We start from the raw sequence: 20,461 nt of genomic DNA on the forward strand, positions 1-20,461 counted from the left end.
TGGAATGTCCTACACCAGGCATCCCCAAACCCGGTCCTCGAGGGCCGCTGTCCTGCAGGTTTTAGAGGTTTCCAGCACAGCTGATTTTAATTGAAAGCTGATTAACAGGCTTTTGCTCTACTGCAATCATTGTAATCAGCTGTTTTAAAGCAGGGAAACCTCTAAAAACTGCAGGACAGCGGCCCTCGAGGACCGAGTTTGGGGTGGCCTGTCCTACAGGTTCCCCAGAAGAACCTCCAGAACCAGACCAGTTCATTTATGGGTCAGAACTGGGATCCTGTCAGGGAGCAGAGATGGACCGGAACCAGCTTCATTATGGCTGCCACATTTAACTAAACCACTAAATAAATACTGTTATGGAGTATTTTCCTGTACTGTTTTACTTCAAACCGAGTAGTTTTCTGTACTGTAGTACTTTAAGCAGAGTAGTTTCTTGCACTGTAGTACTTTAAACCGAGTATTTTTCTGCACTGTAGTACTTTAATCTATCTATCTATCTATCTATCTATCTATCTATCTATCTATCTATCTATCTATCTATCTATCTATCTATCTATCTATCTATCGCATGTCTACTTCCGCTTTCGGACCGACCATTAATGTGAAAGGTGTTACCCGGAAGTGGTTCGCGTTAGCTTGGAGCTAACTAGCGCTGGTGTCTACCTTGGAGCAGTTACTGCGGAGAGGAAGCGTTCAGGTGAGGTCCGGGGAGCGTTTTTCTGGAATGTTCGGTCATGTGATGTTAGGGCCCAGGGGAACATGGAGCCGATGAAGGCTTCCGGACCGGAGGTTCGGCTCTTTAAGGGTTGTTTTCACTTGTTCAACATTTGGAAGGAAAGTTCAGCCACGGGGCTAGCTTCCGTTAGCTTTGGGCTAACATTAGCGCTAGCTGTCGGTGCGGCGATAACAGCGTCTGTTTGTGGTTTATTGTGGAAAGCCACTCCACGGAGCTTTCTGCAAAGCGGTGGCTGGGTGTTCGCGGCAGCACCGGCTGACAGCGGGCAGCTGAGCGGCTGGAAGGGACCGGAGCCCAGCAGGAACACACCGTCCGGTCATGTAAGCTCCTCTCTGAAGTTCCCTGAAAACCTGTAGGTCCGGAAAATCCCGTTTTTCATCACAGTCTGAGATTTCTGTCGGATTAGAGCAGCAGGAGTCCAACAGGAAGTCAGCCTCCTGGAGATTGATGAGTGATCCTCTCAGTAGGATAGCTTCAGGGGCCTCATTGGGACCCCATAGTTCTAGGGGCCTCTTTGGGACCAGGAGCCCTCCTTCAGTTTAAGTCCTGATTTGTGACCCTTGGCTGCGGACTCTCTGATGTCCACCTGCAGTGGGACATGCAGGTGGACATGTTTATGTATTTCTATAGCGCCAATTCACACCATGTCATTTCAAGGCTCTTTGCAGTTCACCAGATCATCCAGTCAAATTGATTCAAAGTTTTCTATCTAAGGAAAACCAGCTGATTGCATCGACTCATTGACTCTCCAGCAATCCCTCACACTAAGCATGCTTGTAGCGACAGTGGAGAGGAAAAACTCCCTTTGAACAGGAAGAAACCTCCAGCAGAACCAGGCTCAGTGTGAGCGGCCATCTGCTGAGGCCCACTGGGGTTCAAGGGGACAGAAGCAGACATAGAAAAAGAAGCATAGATACAAAAGGCAACTGTCAACCAGCTCCACAGTCGGCCCCGTCCAGGAAACACACAGCCAGGCAGACGAGCTCCGAGCCAGCTCCCATGTCAGAGAATGAAGAGAGCACATCCAGTTAGTCACAGTGAGAGAAACAGGACTACACTGGAAAACAGGCCAAGCTCCAACATCTAGAAACAAAGGTGTTGATGGCAGCAGCACAGCTGATATTTCTCTCATAGGTGGCAGTAGTGTTCTTTGACAAACATGGATGCCTCCAGTAAAGCACATTCAAATGAAAATGACTGAATTAAAAACACTGATCATTTATTGAACAGGGTGGAATAATTATTGATTTAACAAACTCTCAGACGTTTTAGTTCTGAATATGAGTGATTTTCCTTTAAAGCCGAGAATATACTGTACCATTTTTTGTTGTTTTTTTTTTTTTTGCCCTTTTCGGGCCGATTTTCCAGTCGTGCGAGAATTTTTCATTTGGGCCGATGGTGCCTCATGTAGTGTTCAGGGGGTAGCGAGGGACGATCAGCCTCTCATGACCAGGAGTCATAAGGTCAGGAGAAATTCAGGCAGCCGTCGTAAGGTCGCATCAGAGCGTTGGGTCGCACAGTGTGAGAACATACATCATCAGCTGTGAACTTATAAACCCTGCTGTTTCATTGTACAGTTTGAGCTTCAGCTGCGTGCAGCGATTGAAAAAAATCGTACAGTGTACGCCTGACTTTAAGGTGTTTGTCCTTTGTAGATCATTTGGACCAAACCAGCAGGTTCATCAGACGGAACAGAAGCTCTGAGCCGGATCTGAACAACCTACTTCTTCCTCTGTGTCTTTCCAGCATCCACCTCTAACGATGGAGACGGCAGCGGTCTGTGAGCTTGACCTGGAGGACAGGAGAATAGTGAGCGGCAGTGACTCCCCTGCTGAGCTGGACAGTCCCTGTAAGGTAAACCATGGTGGCTCGTTGGAGGAGAAATGTTCCTGAGTCTTGAAGCTGTTGGCAGGTAGAACCGTAAGACTAGAACCAGACGTCTCTGGGGCGTCCTGTCAACGTCCTCCCGTTCACAGCGGTGTGTTTGTGTTCCAGGAAGAGGTGGCAGGGTTCCATTTGAGTCTTTGTGGCCCTGAGGAGGAGCGGGGGGAGACTCCTGGGAGAGAGGACAGTCCCAGTGAGCTGGATCCAGGAGAGACCAAGACTGGAGAGCATAAAGCCTTTGGTAGGAGGAGAGGTACCAGACTGGACCTCAGTTAAACTGTCTGACCACCATGGCTGCGTCCGACCCGCCGCCCTAACCCCTCCATCCCTCTATAGAGTGGGACTTCATAATGAACTCAGTTAACTGACCGTTCGGACAGGTGGTCACTACTTTTCTCTCTCCATTGGTCCCGTAACTCCGCTTACCCCATACTCTGCCTGAGCCATCTTTGTTATTTGTAATTGACTGCTGACCGGTGTGACAACAAATCCCATGAGGCTTTGCGAGGAGAGCTCTCCTCACAAAGCATCATGGGATATATCTGCTTGTCTAGGGACCATGGATGATTACTAATTTTTTAAGGTGCATTGAGGGAAATTTCAAGTCCACTACTATTTCATCCACTGGACAATTGGAAGCTGTTTTAAAATGGCGTTATCACCATATGGTGCAATATTCAGAGGTTAGGGCGGACATTCGGACATAGCGTATGATTCCTGCTAAATGAGACCTTCCCTGACCTCCTGTTTCTCCTCATACTCCATCCAGGGAAGGAGGTGGTGCTCCTGATGCAGGCGCTGAACTCTCTGGCCACTCCAGAGGAGAAGCTGGCTGCGCTGTGCAAGAAATACGCAGACCTGGTATGAGTGCTGTGTTAGCGTAGCATGTCTGTTATAGCGTAGCATGTCTGAGTTAGCGTAGCATGTCTGAGTTAGTGTAGCATTAATGAGCTAGCGTAGCATGACTGAGTTAGCGTAGCGTGTCTGTGTTAGTGTTAGAGTAGTATGTCTGTGTTAGCATAGCATGACTGAGTTAGCATAGTGTGTCTGTGTTAGAGTGTTAGAGTAGCATGTCTGTGTTAGCATAGCGTGTCTGTGTTAGAGTGTTAGAGTAGCATGTCTGTTAGCATAGCATGACTGAGTTAGCATAGTGTGTCTGTGTTAGAGTGTTAGAGTAGCATGTCTGTGTTAGCATAGCGTGTCTGTGTTAGAGTGTTAGAGTAGCATGTCTGTGTTAGCATAGCGTGTCTGTGTTAGAGTGTTAGAGTAGCATGTCTGTGTTGGCATAGCATGTCTGTGTTGGCATAGCATGTCTGTGTTGGCATAGCATGTCTGTGTTAGCGCAGCGTGTCAGAGTAAGCGCAGCGTGTCCGAGTTAGCGCAGCGTGTCCGAGTGTGCGCAGCATGTCCGTGATGGCGCAGCATGTCCGTGTTAGCGCAGCGTGTCCGTGTGAGCGTAGCGTGTCCGAATGTGCGTAGCGTGTCTGTGTTAGCGCAGCATGTCCGAAGCACCGTAGCATGGCTGACTTGGCGTTGTGTAGCATGGTTTGGGTAGCATGGTCAAGTTAGCGTAGAAAGTCTGACTTTGCGTAGCATGGCATTGTTGATGTAGCATGCCGCAGTTTGTCAGTCGCAGGGCAGTGGTTTTTAGCACTGATCTCTCTTTATTCACTGGATCGCTGATAGACTGAAAAAACTGAAGTGATTTGCCGCCATGTTGGTCCTCCCCACTCATGTAGTCACGCCATAGAAATGCCTGTAATGTAATTACCATAACAATGTAATCAATACATGTATATTACATGTACATCATCAATTTAGCACGTTTGGAGCATCATCAGATAGTGTGTGTCTGTAATATTCTTAATATCTGGCTGCAGTATTATTCTGCCTCATTTACATTACGGTAATTATATTGTGATGGATTTGTATAATATGTTATATTACATGATTCATAGACTTCATATTTATAAATATGATGTGTCTATTTTTTATTTTTTTTGCCATAAATGACCATAATGTACCGATGCTATAAACAGCCAATGTGTGTCAAAGCGATGAATTTATCTTTATTTTAAGTCTCCAGTCCCCCAGTAAATGAGAACATCATGGTTGTTTGAGGCTTAAGCTCACAGATTGTTTACACTGCGACCGGTCTAACTGGGTCCGCTCCTCATCAGCCTTACACCCGTCTGTCCCTTCTACCCGTCTCACCACCAGGGAGAACAGAGCGTTCAGCCGCTGTGCCCCCCTGCCTCTGGAACTCTCTACCATCCTTACTGAGAAACACTGACTCACTTCTCCATTTCACTACTCAAAACGCCATTTCTCTTAAATATTATTCTCCCATCCCAGCCTTCGTTTTTTTTAAATGGTTTTATTCCGTGTTTTAACTTTGTTTCTCCCATTGGGTGTTTATCTTTTGTGCCGTGACCTTGACTGTCCAGAAATGCGCCTTTGACATAAAATGTATTATTATATTTATTATTAGGGAGTACCAATATGGTGGCTAGTGACTTCACAGCACTGTGTACTACCAACGGCCTATCACCAGTCCATTTAATGGAGATCAGTGGTGCATCTTCCTCTTAGCCTTGCTGGGCGCCTCACAGGCTGATGCAGGCACTCAGACTGTAGCCGTGGTAACAAGGACAGATGCTTGTAGCTGCTTCCTCTGTGGTTCTCTCATAATCTCTGCCTCCCAGCTGAATTTTCTGCTGGGTTCTGGAGGTTTTTCTGCTGTCATAGCCTCGTAAAGTGTTTGTGTCCTAACGTGGTTCTGGTCCGGTCTGTGTCCAGCTGGAGGAGAGCCGCTGCATGCAGAAACAGCTGAAGGCCCTGCAGAAAAAGCAGTCTCAGATCGTCAAGGAGAAGGTCCACCTCCAAGGAGAGCACAGCAAAGCCATCCTGGCCCGCAGCAAGCTGGAGAGCCTCTGCAGAGAGCTGCAGAGACACAACAAGACCCTGAAGGTAAGCTTCTGCTCCCGAGGAGAACCAGGTCCCTGCATTCTCACCTTCAGTGATTGTCCCCTGCAGGAGGAGAACGCCCAGCGGTCTAGGGAGTATGAGGAGCAGAGGAAGGAGGCCATGCTGCACTTCCAGGTGACTTTGGGGGACATCGAGGTCCAGATGGAGCAGCACAGCTCCCACACGGCCAAGCTGAGGCAGGAAAACATGGACCTGGCCGACAAGCTCAAGAAGCTGATCGAGCAGTACGAGCTCAGGGAGGAGGTACGGAACTACTGCTGTACACAAGCTCAGTGCTTCTATCAGTTCTAGATCTACCTGAGTTTCCTAGTCATCGGTCTATGTGTCAACCGGTGGTTCTGCAGCTCGCTAACCGTGTTCTGTTCTGCAGCACATAGACAAAGTCTTCAAACACAAGGAGCTGCAGCAGCAGCTGATGGACGCCAAGCTGGTGAGGATCACAGAGATGATGAGGGAGGTGGAGGACAAGCAGCAGCGCGAGAGGGACCTGGTAACTATGGCAACTGCTTCATCTGCATCATCCCTGCTGGTAGTAGTGATGCTATTAGTGTTACCCGGGTTAACAAAGCAGACTGCAGGCTATTGAAATCATGAAAACCCAGTTAGAAACCAGTCCATGACCCGCTGTCCGTCTGTCTCGTTTCAGCTGCTGAAGGACGCCACCGAGTCCAGACGGAAATGTGAGGCTATGAAAGAGCAGGAGGCTCAGCTCAAACAGCAGGTGAGCCGGGGATCAGAACCGAGCCTGGAGCAGCAGAATGTGGTCCCGAGGTCTGACCCTCTTCTGTCCCCGCAGCTGTCCCTCTACATGGACAAGTTTGAGGAGTTCCAGAGCACGCTGGCCAAGAGCAACGAGGTCTTCACCACCTTCAGGCAGGAGATGGAGAAGGTGAGCTCTGATTGGACCACAGGAGCCAATGACCTCAGCTCACAGTCTGATCCAGTGAAGTGGGCCTGGGAGAGGCGGAGCTTGGTTATTATGGGATGTTAACAACCTTCCAGGTCACAGTCTGCATCCTTTTTCAGACCAACAGCCATGAACAAGAAATGCAAACCTAGAAGTCCACATTCAGCGCTGACAGATGAGCTCATGCTAGATCCAACCTCCAGACAGAACAGGAAGGATGGAAACTCCTAAATCCTTCAAATTTTAGATCATTTTTAGAATTGGGACAGAAAAAAATCACATTTCAGTCTTTCTGGAGCCCATTTTGTTTTGGTTCTGTAAACAATTGGATCCGGTTCTGTCCAGTTTGAGCAATGAAGGTCATACCCTGGCAATGAGAATATCGCCATGGAAACAATGTTTCTAAACACCTTGGCTGTCTGAACGTCCAGCGTAATGCCTCCATCATTACAAAGTCCACTAGCCATTGGGACGCTGGTATAAAATGACCTCACCCCTGTATAGTTCTTTATGGTTGTAAAGGGTGGATGTTTGTCTGTTACCTCCTGATTGGGACATAAACCCGAGGGAAACTCTTTGAGGACGTGAACACGGCCGTTAAAGAGCTAGGAGAGTTACGTCACTTCCTGTACCCTGAAGCATCACCGAAACAACCCCAAAAGTCTCAATAGTTCATTTAGGAGAACATTTTGATTGACGATCAAAATCCGTCAGCTGCTGATCGAGGCTGGGGGCTAGCTGCTCGGCTGGCTTCCAGGCTAGCTGCTGGGCTAGCTGCTGGGCTGGCTTCCAGGCTAGCTGCTGGGCTAGCTGCTGGGCTGGCTTCCAGGCTAGCTGCTGGGCTAGCTGCTGGGCTGGCTTCCAGGCTAGCTGCTGGGCTAGCTGCTGGGCTGGCTTCCAGGCTAGCTGCTGGGCTAGCTGCTGGGCTGGCTTCCAGGCTAGCTGCTGGGCTAGCTGCTGGGCTGGCTTCCAGGCTAGCTGCTGGGCTAGCTGCTGGGCTGGCTTCCAGGCTAGCTGCTGGGCTAGCTGCTCGGCTGGCTTCCAGGCTAGCTGCTAGGCTGGCTTCCAGGCTAGCTGCTGGGCTGGCTTCCAGGCTAGCTGCTGGGCTAGCTGCTCGGCTGGCTTCCAGGCTAGCTGCTAGGCTGGCTTCCAGGCTAGCTGCTGGGCTAGCTGCTGGCCTCACTAATCTATTTATTCACTGGATTGCTGACAGACTGGAAAAACTGAAGTACCGTGCTGCCATCTTGGTACTCCCCACTCTCACAGAGTCGTGCCATACCAATGCCTGTAATGTACTTAACATAACAATGTAATCAATACATGTATATTACATGTACATCATTAATTTAGCACTTTTGGAGAGTCATCAGATAGTGTGTGCATGTCTGTAATATTCTTAATATCTGACTGCAGTATTATTCTGCTTCATTTACATAAATTTTATTGTGATGGATTTGTATAATATATTATATTACATAGTTCATACTGACTGCAGTGTGATGTGTCTGTTTTATACCTTACATGACAGTAATCTACTGATGCTATGAAACAGCCAATGTGTGTCAAAGCGATTAATTATAATTTTTTTTTTAAGTCTCATTGTTGGTCAATGCTGTTGCGCACAGATTGTTTACATTCTGACCAGTCTAACCAGGGAGTAGCAATATGGCGGCTGGTAACTTCACAGCACCGCGTACTAGCGACAGCCTATCAGTAATCCAGATGAGTGGGTTGGCTTCTGGGCTATCTGCTAAGCTAGCTGTCAGGAGGAGCTGGGCCCAGGTTCTGGTTCTGCAGTAGTTCCTCTGATCAAAGCTCCACCGATCTGATTACATCCCATCTTTGCAGATGACCAAGAAGATCAAGAAGCTGGAGAAGGAAACGACGCAGTGGAGGACCAAGTGGGAGAGCAACAACCAGGCCCTGCTGCAGATGGCGGAGGAGGTGAGCTCCCTGATCCGGTCCCATGGGTCCAGTTCTGCTCCCAACAGCGCCTAACGGTTGGTTGTGTTGCAGAAAACTCTGCGTGATGGCCACTTCAAGGCCCTGCAGGGGAAGCTGGATCTGCTGCAGCGGCTCTGCAGAGCTCTGCAGAAGGAGAGGAACGACCTGAGCAACCAGCTCAGCCTCCTCCAGGAGCAGGGAGGCAAGGAGGAGGCACCACCCGGACCGGACCAGCAGGGGGAGCCCATGGAGGAGGAAGATTCTGAGGAGGAGGAGCTGCAGGCTGGGGGCCTTCATCAGGGACCAGAGCAGAACGATGCAGATGGAGGCAACCAGCCTGCTGCTCTGTAGCTGATGGAGCTTCTCCAGAACCGCCTTCTGGACCCGGTTCTGGGCCTGTCCTTCATATCTTTTGGTTTTTATTATGATTCACTCAATAAAATGATTACATCCAGAACATTCCCTATGTGAGGGCCTCCTCCATCAGCAGCCGGGTTCTGCCGGCCTCCTTCCTGATCCCACCTTTGGGTTCTAGCAGCAGGTCCACCTCCTCCATTAGAACTGGGTCAGGTTCTGGAGGTCCGTCAGTCTTCATGGAGCTCATCCTCTGCAGCAGCACCTCAGGCTGAAGAGAGGAAGATGAAGATGGAGGATGGCCCAGCGAGTCCATCAGAACCATGCTGGAGTTTCCTCTGAGGTCCTCCACCCGCTGCAGCAGGAGCAGCAGATCCACGAGGATCCATTCTCAGAACCAGGTTCATTCCTTTCTCCTCCATCTGACCCGTTCTGAGCTTCAGGACCAGGATGGACCTCCAAACTTTTGCCCAGTAGGAAGGAAATGATCAAAGCAGCTGGTAGTTCAAACAGGTGTGTAGATCGGACACCATGAAGCCAGGTCATCAGAGCAGCAGCTTAAAGCTCCAACATGAGCTAAGCTAATGCTAGCTTCACTGTGGTAACAGCAGATGCTAATCTTTAGTTATCTTCCTTCCATTAAAAAGTTTCCTTTAATCTCCAACATCTCTGAGGAGGCGAGACTTCCTGAAAGCAGCCAATCACAGGCAGGTACAGTCCTCCCTCCATGTAAGGACAGTTAGCTCTGAACCAGCAGCTCAGGCTGGGAGGAGAAGATGTGGAACCAGAGGAGGATCCTGGTGTTCCATGTATGGAGCATCGGATCCCATCAGGGGAGCTGGTACCTTTAGATGGTTCTGCTGCAGGGTTCCGGCCCGTAATGACTCAGGTCCTGTCAGAATCTACCTCTGTGGGTCGGGCTGGGCTTCCATGTCCTCTACCGAAAATGTTCTTCCAGTTTGTCTGACTTTTAATAAACCTTTTGTAGGATTTCCACCAAGTTTATTTATTGGCTCCTCGTCATCACTGACCCCACTTCCTGTGGCCGTGTCCAAACGTCCGCCCTGACCTCTGACCCCTCCATCACTACACAGTCACCTTTATGGGGACACGTGTTAACTGACCTTTCTGACATCACATCTAGTTTTGGTCACGTGGCTCTGACTCCTTGCACAACACCATCTTTGCACTTTAATCCCCAAAAACAAATCCCATGAGGCTTTTGGAGAAGAGCTCTTGCAAAGCCTTCTGGGATATATCTGCTCGTCTAGTGACCTTTCAATGTGCATTGTGGGAAATCTTAGCCCTATTGGGGCTCTATATACAGCGGCTCTATGAAGGGGTTAGGGTGGATGTTCGGACACAGCCTTAGACATCATGAATGAACCCAGACGCCTGGTTCTGACCCGCCACGGTTTAATCAGCTGGAAGATCTGACACACAACCACCTGATCTAACAAAAAATGGGACCAATCAAAACCGGAGAGCTGAAGGCCGGTCCAAACCAACCAGACCAGGAGGATGCAGCGTGTTCGGGTCGTCAGGAGGCGGAGCTGCAGCGCTGCTCAGGTCCCGCCCTCCCAGGAGAAGTCCAATATCCTGGATGAACTGAAACAGGTGGTCAGCTGGCTGGAGGCCCGCCTCCTCTGACATCACAGCCGCCTCTGAAGGGGAAGCAGGCGGGTCCACAGATGCAGCAGTGTCTCCTTCATGGACCCATTTAGATTCAGATGTTCTAACCTGTTTGGCTTTTTGATGCTGAACTGGGTTCGGTTCTGGAGGGACCGACCCACTGGACCCAGGCCATCTCTGTCCACAGCTGAGAAGAGGATATCCTGCAGGTTCCTCTTTAGAACATCTGGAGGTCTTCCTTTGGATCAAAGCTTCTCCCCAGCTGTGACAGAATCTAGAAATAAAATCTATAAAACCATCTTTCTAGTTCAGTATTCGAATCTTCAGGTTCTGGAGAGGAACCTTCAGCTTTGTGCTATGGGAAGGAGGATGCTGGTGGCGTTACCTAGCAACAGACCCCAAATCCTGTGGTCCAAAACAGCAGATATCAGGTTTGTTACAATATCCAGAAAATTTTTGTAGATTTTAGTTCTAGATTCTGTCAAAGGTAAGGAGAGCCTTTGATCAAATGTCAGGTTTCTATAGAATCTGCAGATGTTCTGTCTTGTTTAAATCTATAGAAAAGATTTAAAAGGACTAAATACTGTCTGTTTATTGGATAAGATTATGGATCTGATCCTTTTCCCCTTATTAGATCTACAGTCATGGCCAAAAATTTTGAGAATGATTCAAATGTTAATATTTACAAAGTCTACTGCTTCAGTTTTTATAACGGCAATTTGCATATACTCCAAAATGTTATAAAGAGTGATCAGCATAACAGCAACTAATTTCAAAGTCAATATTTGCCTAGAAAATGAACTTTATCCCGCAAAACACATTTCAGCGTCATTGCAGCCCTGCCTTAAAGAAGCAGCTAACATGGTTTCAGTGATTGCTCCATTAACAGGTGTGGGTGGTGATGATGACAGGGCTGGAGATCAATCTGTCAGGATTAAGTCAGAATGACATCACTGGACACTTTAAAAAGAGGCTGGTGCTTGGCATCATTGTTTCTCTTCTGTGAACCATGGTTATCTCTAAAGAAACACGTACAGTCATCATTGCACTGCACAAAAATGGCCTAACAGGAAAGAGAATCGCAGCTAGAAGGATTGCACCTCAGTCAACAATCTATCGCATCATCAAGAACGTCAAGGAGAGAAGTTTCATAGTTGCCAAAAAGGCTCCAGGGCGCCCAAGAACAGACATAGGCAATGTGGAGTCAACAAGTCGTCTCCATGTCATGTATTTAATCTACCCAGCCAATTAACCAGGTGAGTCCAATCTGCACAGGTTAATTCATGGTGAAGATTGGACTCACCTGCTTCAGTGGCTGGGTAGAACAAATACATGACATGTAGATGACTTGTTGACTCCACATTGAGGTCCTGAAGAGGAGGGGTCAACACTGCAAATATTGACTTGCAGTGTTACTCAGAATATGATTGCAATTGTATTTCTGTGTGTGATGACAGCATCTGACATGAAAACCAGAGGGCAGCAGATCAGGTGAAAATACAATATTTGTGTCATTCTCAAAACTTTTGGCCATGACTGTAATAAACGTAGATGTCCATCATCATGAGCTACACTGCAGATCCTATTATGGATATAGATATTACTATAGATCCTATTATATATATAGATATTACTATAGATCCTATACAGATGATATTATAGATCCTATTATTGATGCAGATATCATAGATATTATAGATATTATTATAGATATCAGAGATATATATTACCAGAGATCATATTATATAGACATTATAGATATCATGGATAAATCCTATTATAGATAAAGATATTATAGATCCTTTACAGATATAGATATTACTATAGATCCTACTATAGATATAGATATTAGTACAGATAGTATTATAGATATAGATGATGTAGATAACATTATAGATCATACTATATATATAAATAGATATAATAGGATCTATAATATCTATGATATCTATATCAATAATATGATCAATAATAACATCTATATCTATAATAGGATCTATAATAATATCTATGATATAGATATATATCCTTTTATAGATATTATAGATGTTACTATAGATATTTAATCAGTTGATTGGACATTTAAACTTCAGATTTTGCTTTTTTTCACCTCAATCTTATAAAAAGGCAGATGAGGATATAAAATCAATCTGCTGCTTAGTTTCCAGCAGTAACCGGAAGTGAGCCCGTCCATATTTGGTCTGTCTCCAGGTGTCTTTGTCCTCTGCATCCTTCACATCTTCATCATTTATTAAACTGCTGTTCTCACACAGAACCATTGATGCTCGGATGTCCAGTCTAGAGTCTCGGGCCCAGTTCGATGTAGAGCAGATCCGTCCGAACCACAGTGGTTCTGCAGCGACATGGTTTGTCCCAGACCGTGGGGTACCAGGCGGGGGAGCTGGTGTTCGCCAAGATGAAGGGATACCCCCACTGGCCAGCCAGGGTGAGTGAGGGGGAGCAGGCAGGTAAACAACCACAGGGCTGCAGTCAGTTTCCTTCAGATTTTCAGCTTTTTGTAGAAATAAATATAAAATAGACCAGAAAAGAGGATTTGTTCACTTTATAGTTTGTGTTTGTTTTGTAAATGATCCCTGAGAGAATAAAGTCTTTTCTATTCAGTTTATTTCTATAGCGCCAATTCACATCATATTGTCTCAAGGCACATTACAGTTTACCATATCATCCAGTCAGATTGATTCAAAGTTTTCTATCGGAGGAAAATCAGCTGATTGCATCGACTCATTGACTCTTCATCAATCCCTCACACTAAGCATGCTTGTAGCGACAGTGGAGAGGAAAAACTCCCTTTTAACAGGAAGAAACCTCCAGCAAAACCAGGCTCAGTGTGAGCGGCCATCTGCTGAGGCCGACTGGGGTTCAAGGAGACAGAAGCAGACATAGAAAAAGCAGCTGTAAAAGGCGGCCCCATCCAGGAAACACACAGCCAGGCAGACGAGCTCCGAGCCAGCTCCCATGTCAGAGGATGAAGAGAGCACATCCACTTAGTCACAGTTAGAGAAACAGGACTACACTGAAAAACAGGCCAAGCTCCAACATCTAGAAACAAAGGTGTTGATGGCAGCAGCACAGCTGATATTTCTCTCCAGGATGGAGTCACAGCCAAACAGGAACAGACCAGATGAAGCTACTATGAGAAAAAGCAGAGAGAGCAGAACGTTAGAGATTGAACTAACAGATTCTGCAGAGTGGGAGAATAGAGATAGAATGAAGCAGAATGAGGAAAAAGGGGTCCCTATGTCCTCTAGCAGTCTAAGCCTATAGCAGCATAACTATAGAGATAGCTCAGGATAACCTGAGCCACTCTAACTAGAAGCTTTATCAAAAAGGAAAGTTTTAAGCCTAGCCTGAAAAGTAGACAGGGTGTCTGCCTCACAGACTAAAACTGGTAGTTGGTTCCACAGGAGAGGAGCCTGATAACTAAAAGATCTGCCTCCCATTCTACTTTTAGAAATTCTAGGAACCACTAGTAAACCTGCAGATTGAGAGCGAAGTGCTCTGTTAGGAACATAAGGAACAATCAGATCTCTGATATCAATTGGAGCTTGGCCATTTAAGGCTTTATATGTGAGAAGGAGGATTTTAAATTCTATTCTGGATTTAACAGGAAGCCAATGAAGAGAAGCCAGGATAGGAGAGATATGATCTCTCTTTTTCATTTTCATCAGAACTCTGGCTGCAGCATTTTGGATCAGCTGAAGGCTTTTAACTACAGTTTGTGGACTTCCTGATATTACAATAGTCCAGCCTCGAAGTAACAAATGCATGGACTAGTTTCTCAGCATCACCCCTGGACAGGAGATTTCTAATCTTTGCAATATTCCTCAGATGAAAGAAGGAAATTCTAGAAACCTCTTTGATATGGGATTTAAATGACAGGTCCTGATCAAAAACAACACCAAATTTTTTTACTTTATTATCTGAAATCAGTTTAATCCCATCCAAATGAAGTGACTGACTAATCAGCTTCTTTTTCAAAGACTCTGGTCCAAAGACTATAACTTCTGTTTTGTCTGCATTCAGAAGGAGAAAGTTAAGAGTAATCCAGGTTTTTATGTCTTCAGACATGCCTGTAATTTATGTAATGGGTTAGCTTCATCTGGATTATAGACAGATATAGCTGGGTATCATCAGCATAACAGTGGAAATTAATCCCATGCTGTCTAATAATTCTACCGATTGGGAGCATGTATAAAGTAAAGAGAATTGGTCCTAGCACTGATCCCTGTGGTACTCCACAGGTAACCTTTGAGCATGTTGAAGATTTGTCATTAACGTGAACAAACTGAATTCGATCTGATAGATCAGATTTAAACCAGTCTAGTGCTGTTCCTTTAATTCCAACAAAATATTCAAGTCTTTCTAAAAGAATATTATGGTCAACTGTATCAAATGCAGCACTGAGATCCAACAGGACGAGCACAGATACAAGTCCATTATCTGAGGCCATGAGAATATCATTAGTGACTTTCACCAGAGCTGTTTCAGTGCTATGATGAGCTCTAAAGCCAGACTGAAACTCTTCAAAAACTTCATTATGGTGTAAGTGATCGCAAACTTGTTTGGCAACTACTTTCTCAAGAATTTTAGATAAGAAAGGAAGATTGGATATAGGTCTATAATTGACCAAGTCATCTGGGTCAAGAGACGGTTTCTTAAGCAGAGGTTTAATTACAGCAACCTTAAAACCCTTTGGTACCCCTGTAACAGAGATAGATTAATCACATCTAAAATGGAGGAGGAGATCAAATTGAATACCTCCTTAAATAACCTGGTTGGAACTGGATCTAACATCCAAGTTGAAGGCTTAGATGAAGACAATAGTTTTGCTAACTCAGAAAGTTCAACTGGATCAAAGCAGTCTAAACCCGGTTTAGATTCCATGACTACCTCAGATACAATCGCGGATAGAGGAGTGCTAATGATCTTATTTTTAATAAGATCAATCTTTTTTATAAAGAATCCCATAAAATCATTGCTGCTAAGAAGGTGGAATGGACAGTTCAACTAAGCTATGGCTCTGGGTGAGTTTGGCAACTGTAATAATATATACATATATCTGGGATTATTCTTATTTTCCTCTATTAATGAGGAGAAATATGCTGTTCTTGCTTTACAAAGGTCCTCTTATACAGCAGTAAACCATTTTTCCAGACTAGGAAGGACTCCCGTAGGCCTGTGGAGCGATATTTTCTCTCCAGTTTCCTAGCATTTTGCTTCATAATGCACAGCTCTGCATTAAACCAAGGAGCAAGCTTTCTATTTTTAACGGTTTTCATTTTCAAGTGAGCTGCGTTGTCTAAGGCAGTAGGCAGAGAACTAGCAACCCCATCAACAAAATCATCAACCTGTGAAGGGGAATAAGCTAAGCTTTTGCACTCTGCAGCACTGCTCAGCCACACAGAGGAGAGAGAAAGTAAAGCAGATTCTTTAAAATTTATAACTGCACTATCTGATAAAGATCTACTAAAATGTAACCTTCTTTTGGGGGAGGAGAACTCTGTTAAAGTAATCCTGAAGGTTATTAGAAAGTGGTCAGAGAGGACAGGGTTGTGAGGAAATACTGTTATTTCTTCACATTCTATGCCGTATGTCAGCACAAGATCCAACGTATGAAGATGGGAATGTGTGGGACCATTCACATTTTGAACAAAGCCAATAATGTCTAAGATAGCATTAAAGGCTGCTCTTAAGCTATCGCCTTCAATGTCAGCATGGATGTTAAAATCTCCCACTATGATGACCCTGTCAGTATTTAATACCAAATCAGAAAGGAACTCTGAAAACTCATCTAAAAATTCAGAGTAAGGACCTGGTGGACGATACAAAGTTACATAAAGAAGTTTTCTTGCCTTGAAATTTGGATGAGGAAAATTAATTATTAAATGTTCAAAAGAGTTGTAGGTATTAACTGTTTTGGGAGTAATCAGTAAGTCAGACTGAAAGATTGTTGCTACTCCTCCTCCTCACCCAGAACTTTTGGGTATGTGAAAATTTAAATAGCTTGAAGGAGTTGCCTCATTTATGCTCACATAATCCTCTTGCTGCAGCCAGGTTTCTGTAAGGCAACATAAGTCAATGTGATTATCACAAATCAAGTCGTTAACTAGCAGACTTTTAGAGGAAAGAGATCTTATGTTAAACAGACCACATTTAATCGTTTTAACTTTTTCCCCAATTGGAGTTATTTTTATTTTTATTAGATTATAGTGATTTACTCCTTTGGGAATATTTACTAATTTATTTGATTTTGGGCATGGGCTAAACACTGTCTGGATGGAATAAAGAGACGACATGTGGCTAAACATGTCATCACTGGTCAGATCAGGGAGGGGACCAGAGAAAAGAGTCCGACATTTTTTTGGCAAACTTACACACCGAAGCAACACAGCGTGAATAACAATTTTACTGTATTTGACCTTATCCTTAGCCAGCAGTTTCAGGTAGGATTTGATGTCGCCCGTTCTGGCCCCCGACAAACATTTGACTATGGTCCCTGGTGTCTCTAATGCCACGTTTCTGACTATGGAGCTGCCAATCACCAGAGCGGGCTTCTCAGTGGGTGTGTCGCTGAGTGGGGAAAACCGGTTAGAAACATGAACGGGTTGGTGGTGACCAGTGGGCAGAGATCCACGACTGCTTTCTGCTTACAGTAAACCAATCGCCTGGCTGAATCCTGCAGTTCTGTGATAAAAAGATAAAAAATTCATCTTGAGGATTTTTGACAAGGGAGCACTGTCAAGCTGTGGCGACAGGATGTAACTCCCCCCTGAGCAAAAACTGGCTGAAAGGACATTGAATAAAACGACATGATTTACATAAAAACATCCTCATTTGGTTGAAAACTGAGGAGGAGAAAAGCTGTAATTTTTAGATTGTTGAAAAGACGTTGAAGATTGGTTTTGTAATATGTTTTTCTTGTCTTTTATTGGGCTACAGGGGACAGAATCAGACCAACCAAACAGCCCAGTGGACCAAATCAAGACTATGACGGCCCAACCACATTAGCATAGAAACTGTCCCACACCGTTTGTTGCTGTGTTTTTCTTTTCTTTAGACATAGATCTCATTATGTCTTTAATAGATTAACCTTCTCTATCTGTTCTGGTTCTAGATGCTGCACAGACTTTTTAAGTTGAGCTTTGCTTTATAGAATGTGCCGCTGGTTTTTATTTAATTTTTTATTAACTTCTAATAATCTGTTCCAGTCAAATGTGGGAAATAGTTTTCATTTGTGTATAATACAGAGACAGAAGTAGAAAGAATGAGCAGATCTGTTCACTCTGCCTATTCAGAGCCTCTCTATGCAGTCAGGGTGACATGGAAAAAAACGTTGGCAGCTGGTGTGTTCAGGCCAGATTTGGATACTCTGAGATGTTAGATCCCTGAAATTACATGTAAAAAAATACTTTGTTTTGTTGGCATCATCTGTGGAAATCTACAGATTCCAGGTGATCTTTTTTTTTTCTATTCTCAGTTAAAATAAAATACTACTTTGCACTAAATGTAAAATGAAACCATCAGGTCTCAGTAAATATATCAGTCTTGTTACCTTTATCTCATACCTAGATAACCCACGCTTTGTTAATGTTGCTTCCTGAAGCTCTGCCGAACAGTTTTTATGTTTTTTACTTATAATAAAAAGTGTCCTTACCGAACTTAAAAACAGGAGAGTTTTCAGTATTACACACACCACTAAAATAACCTCTGAAAAAAACTTCTGGCAAAATCCATTGTTTTATTTCAAAGACATGATAGGTAACATTTCTCTTATTCTTTAGAAGCCTTATTCAATTTATTTAATTCATTGTTTTACAGCAGAGGTGTCAAGTAACGAAGTACAAACACTTAGTTACTGTACTTAAGTACACTTTTTAGGTATCTATACTATACTCCATTACTTATTTTTCCTCCTACTTCCTTTAAAACAATTGTTACTCGTTATTCTTGGCTTCGGTTTTAGATCGCAGATTAGCTCCTTGTGTACTACTCCCTTTAGAGGACAGCACAAACTCTAACCAGAGTAGAAAAAGAAGTGGGAGGCCGCGTTACACAACTGAGCAAGAAGATAAGTACATTAGAGTCTCTAGTTTTAGAAACAGACGCCTCACAGGTCCCCAACTGGCATCTTCATTGAATAGTACCTGCAGTAGCCTGTTTGTGCTGTCCTCTGAAGGGAGCAGTACACACCATTGTAGGAAATCTTCAATTTCTTAACAATTTCTCGCATGGAATACCCTTCATTTCTAAGAACAAGAATAGACTGTCGAGTTTCAGATGAAAGTTCTCTTTTTTCTGGCCATTTGGAGCGTTTAATTGACCCCACACATGTGATGCTCCAGAAACTCAATCTGCTCAAAGGAAGGTCAGTTTTGTAGCTTCTGTAACAAACTAAACTGTTTTCAGATTTGTGAACATGATTGCAGAAGGGTTTTCTAATCATCAATTAGCCTTCTAAGCCAATGAGCAAACACATTGTACCATTAGAACACTGGAGTGATAGTTGCTGGAAATGGGCCTCTATACACCTATGTAGATATTGCACCAAAAACCAGACATTTACAGCTAGAATAGTCATTTACCACATTAGCAATGTATAGAGTGTATTTCTTTAAAGTTAAGACTAGTTTAAAGTTATCTTCATTGAAAAGTACAGTGCTTTTCCTTAAAAAATAAGGACATTTCAATGTGACCCCAAACTTTTGAACGGTAGTGAATGCATCCCCAGTAATGGTGCTATGAACAACATTAAATCCAAAGATTTTGTCTGAGGTTTGGCTGATTTATTTGTTATAGTATCTTGTTTTTCACACACAACAATAAACAGTGATGCCCACGTGAGTTTGGAAACTGCAAAGCTTTGTCTTAAGCGGAAAATCAAACGCGCATCTACACAGCACAGAGTTTACAGACCAGTGTGATGCATAGTTATGGTGCGTTCAGGAGCAGGACATTTCATACTTACAAGGAAAGAGACATAAACGGAACAGAACTCATACAATAATGTATTTATTCAGAAACAGTGTGGGCTTTCTTATAATACTGACTGCTCTATAATTGTATTTCTGTTATTTTTTGATTATGCACATCTGCTAGCTTTTTATTCTAATAAATCCATTACAGCAGCGAATTATCAAAGTTTTTCAAAAGCCTGTTTAAAAGCTCCAAATGAGGCTTCAGATCATAAAGCGACAATTATGCTGTCATTGTTTTACAGGCAGAGTTAGCATTTGCTGACCCTTGACCTTTAACTACTGATGGATATACAGGAATACAGTGTCAGCTCCTCTGAGATAGCATGGAATGCTATCTTTGGCAATTTCTATTTTTTTTTTTTTTTTTTTTTATTTCAAAATTCAATGTATAACATGAATGCATAATTACCTCATTTTATTTCAGTGTTAAATATTGTTTAAAGTAACAGATCATTAAAAATGTCTGCAGACTTTTACTGGTTGATGATTTTCTTTATTCAGACCCCCTGATTTTTAATTGGTTCCCCTGGTTTAATATTTCTAAATATTTATTTCCCGTCATGTGCTCCATGCCATGCAGATCATTGGCTCCATCCAAATCTAGTGAAAACTAGTGTGATTGGATGAGTCCTATAACGCAAACACTCATTGGTTAGCTAAAGGAAATCATCAGAAGCAAGCAGGTGTTCTTCAAACTGCTAATGTGAATTGTCTATGCCATGCTAAAATGTCGGATTCAGAAAAAGATGCTGAAATGTCTGAAAGGTTGGACACAGACGAGAGCGTATCGGGAGACGGAGACCAACAAGACCTCCCTCATCCATGGCCCTATCTCAGAGAAGTTTTAGAATTCATATAGCGGCATCTGGCTGTTTTTTTTTAAAGTTTACTTTATACTTTAAGTAGTTTTTGGAGCTCATTCTTTTTACTTTTACTTGAGTAAAGAGGTCAAGTTGATACTTCAACTTTTACCACAGTGTTTTCAAACTGCAGTATCTATACTTCTACTGAAGTAACAAA

The 20,461-nt window shown here is 44.0% G+C and overlaps 1 protein-coding gene across 2 annotated transcripts; it reads left to right on the forward strand.

Annotated features, from left to right (window-relative positions):
* Nucleotides 1-542: 542 nt before the first annotated feature.
* Nucleotides 543-9,809, forward strand: txlng (taxilin gamma). Of its 2 annotated transcripts, XM_038273820.1 has the most exons (11): nucleotides 543-697; nucleotides 2,483-2,590; nucleotides 2,732-2,861; nucleotides 3,390-3,481; nucleotides 5,420-5,590; nucleotides 5,657-5,851; nucleotides 5,979-6,098; nucleotides 6,255-6,329; nucleotides 6,405-6,497; nucleotides 8,364-8,459; nucleotides 8,532-9,809. In XM_038273820.1, exons 2-11 carry the CDS (start codon nucleotides 2,498-2,500, stop codon nucleotides 8,808-8,810), a joined length of 1,344 nt encoding a protein of 447 aa, XP_038129748.1. In that variant the 5' UTR covers nucleotides 543-697; nucleotides 2,483-2,497; the 3' UTR covers nucleotides 8,811-9,809. The 2 variants fall into 2 exon arrangements, with proteins under 2 accessions (XP_038129748.1, XP_038129749.1); XM_038273821.1 differs by lacking the exon at nucleotides 543-697 and having other exon boundaries at nucleotides 2,519-2,648.
* The last annotated feature ends 10,652 nt before the right edge of the window (nucleotides 9,810-20,461 follow it).

The sequence above is a fragment of the Cyprinodon tularosa genome, unplaced genomic scaffold, assembly GCF_016077235.1.
Source record: "Cyprinodon tularosa strain WSP-4 unplaced genomic scaffold, ASM1607723v1 ctg890, whole genome shotgun sequence".
Lineage (NCBI taxonomy): Eukaryota > Metazoa > Chordata > Actinopteri > Cyprinodontiformes > Cyprinodontidae > Cyprinodon > Cyprinodon tularosa.

What these genes read in the sequence shown, in the direction of transcription:
- txlng (XM_038273820.1), top strand. Translation starts at nt 2,498, where the DNA reads ATGGAGACGGCAGCGGTCTGTGAGCTTGACCTGGAGGACAGGAGAATA. An exon ending in AGCTGGACAGTCCCTGTAAG is followed by an intron (nt 2,591 to 2,731) that starts GTAAACCATGGT and finishes TTTGTGTTCCAG; the next exon opens with GAAGAGGTGGCAGGGTTCCA. An exon ending in GACACAACAAGACCCTGAAG is followed by an intron (nt 5,591 to 5,656) that starts GTAAGCTTCTGC and finishes TGTCCCCTGCAG; the next exon opens with GAGGAGAACGCCCAGCGGTC.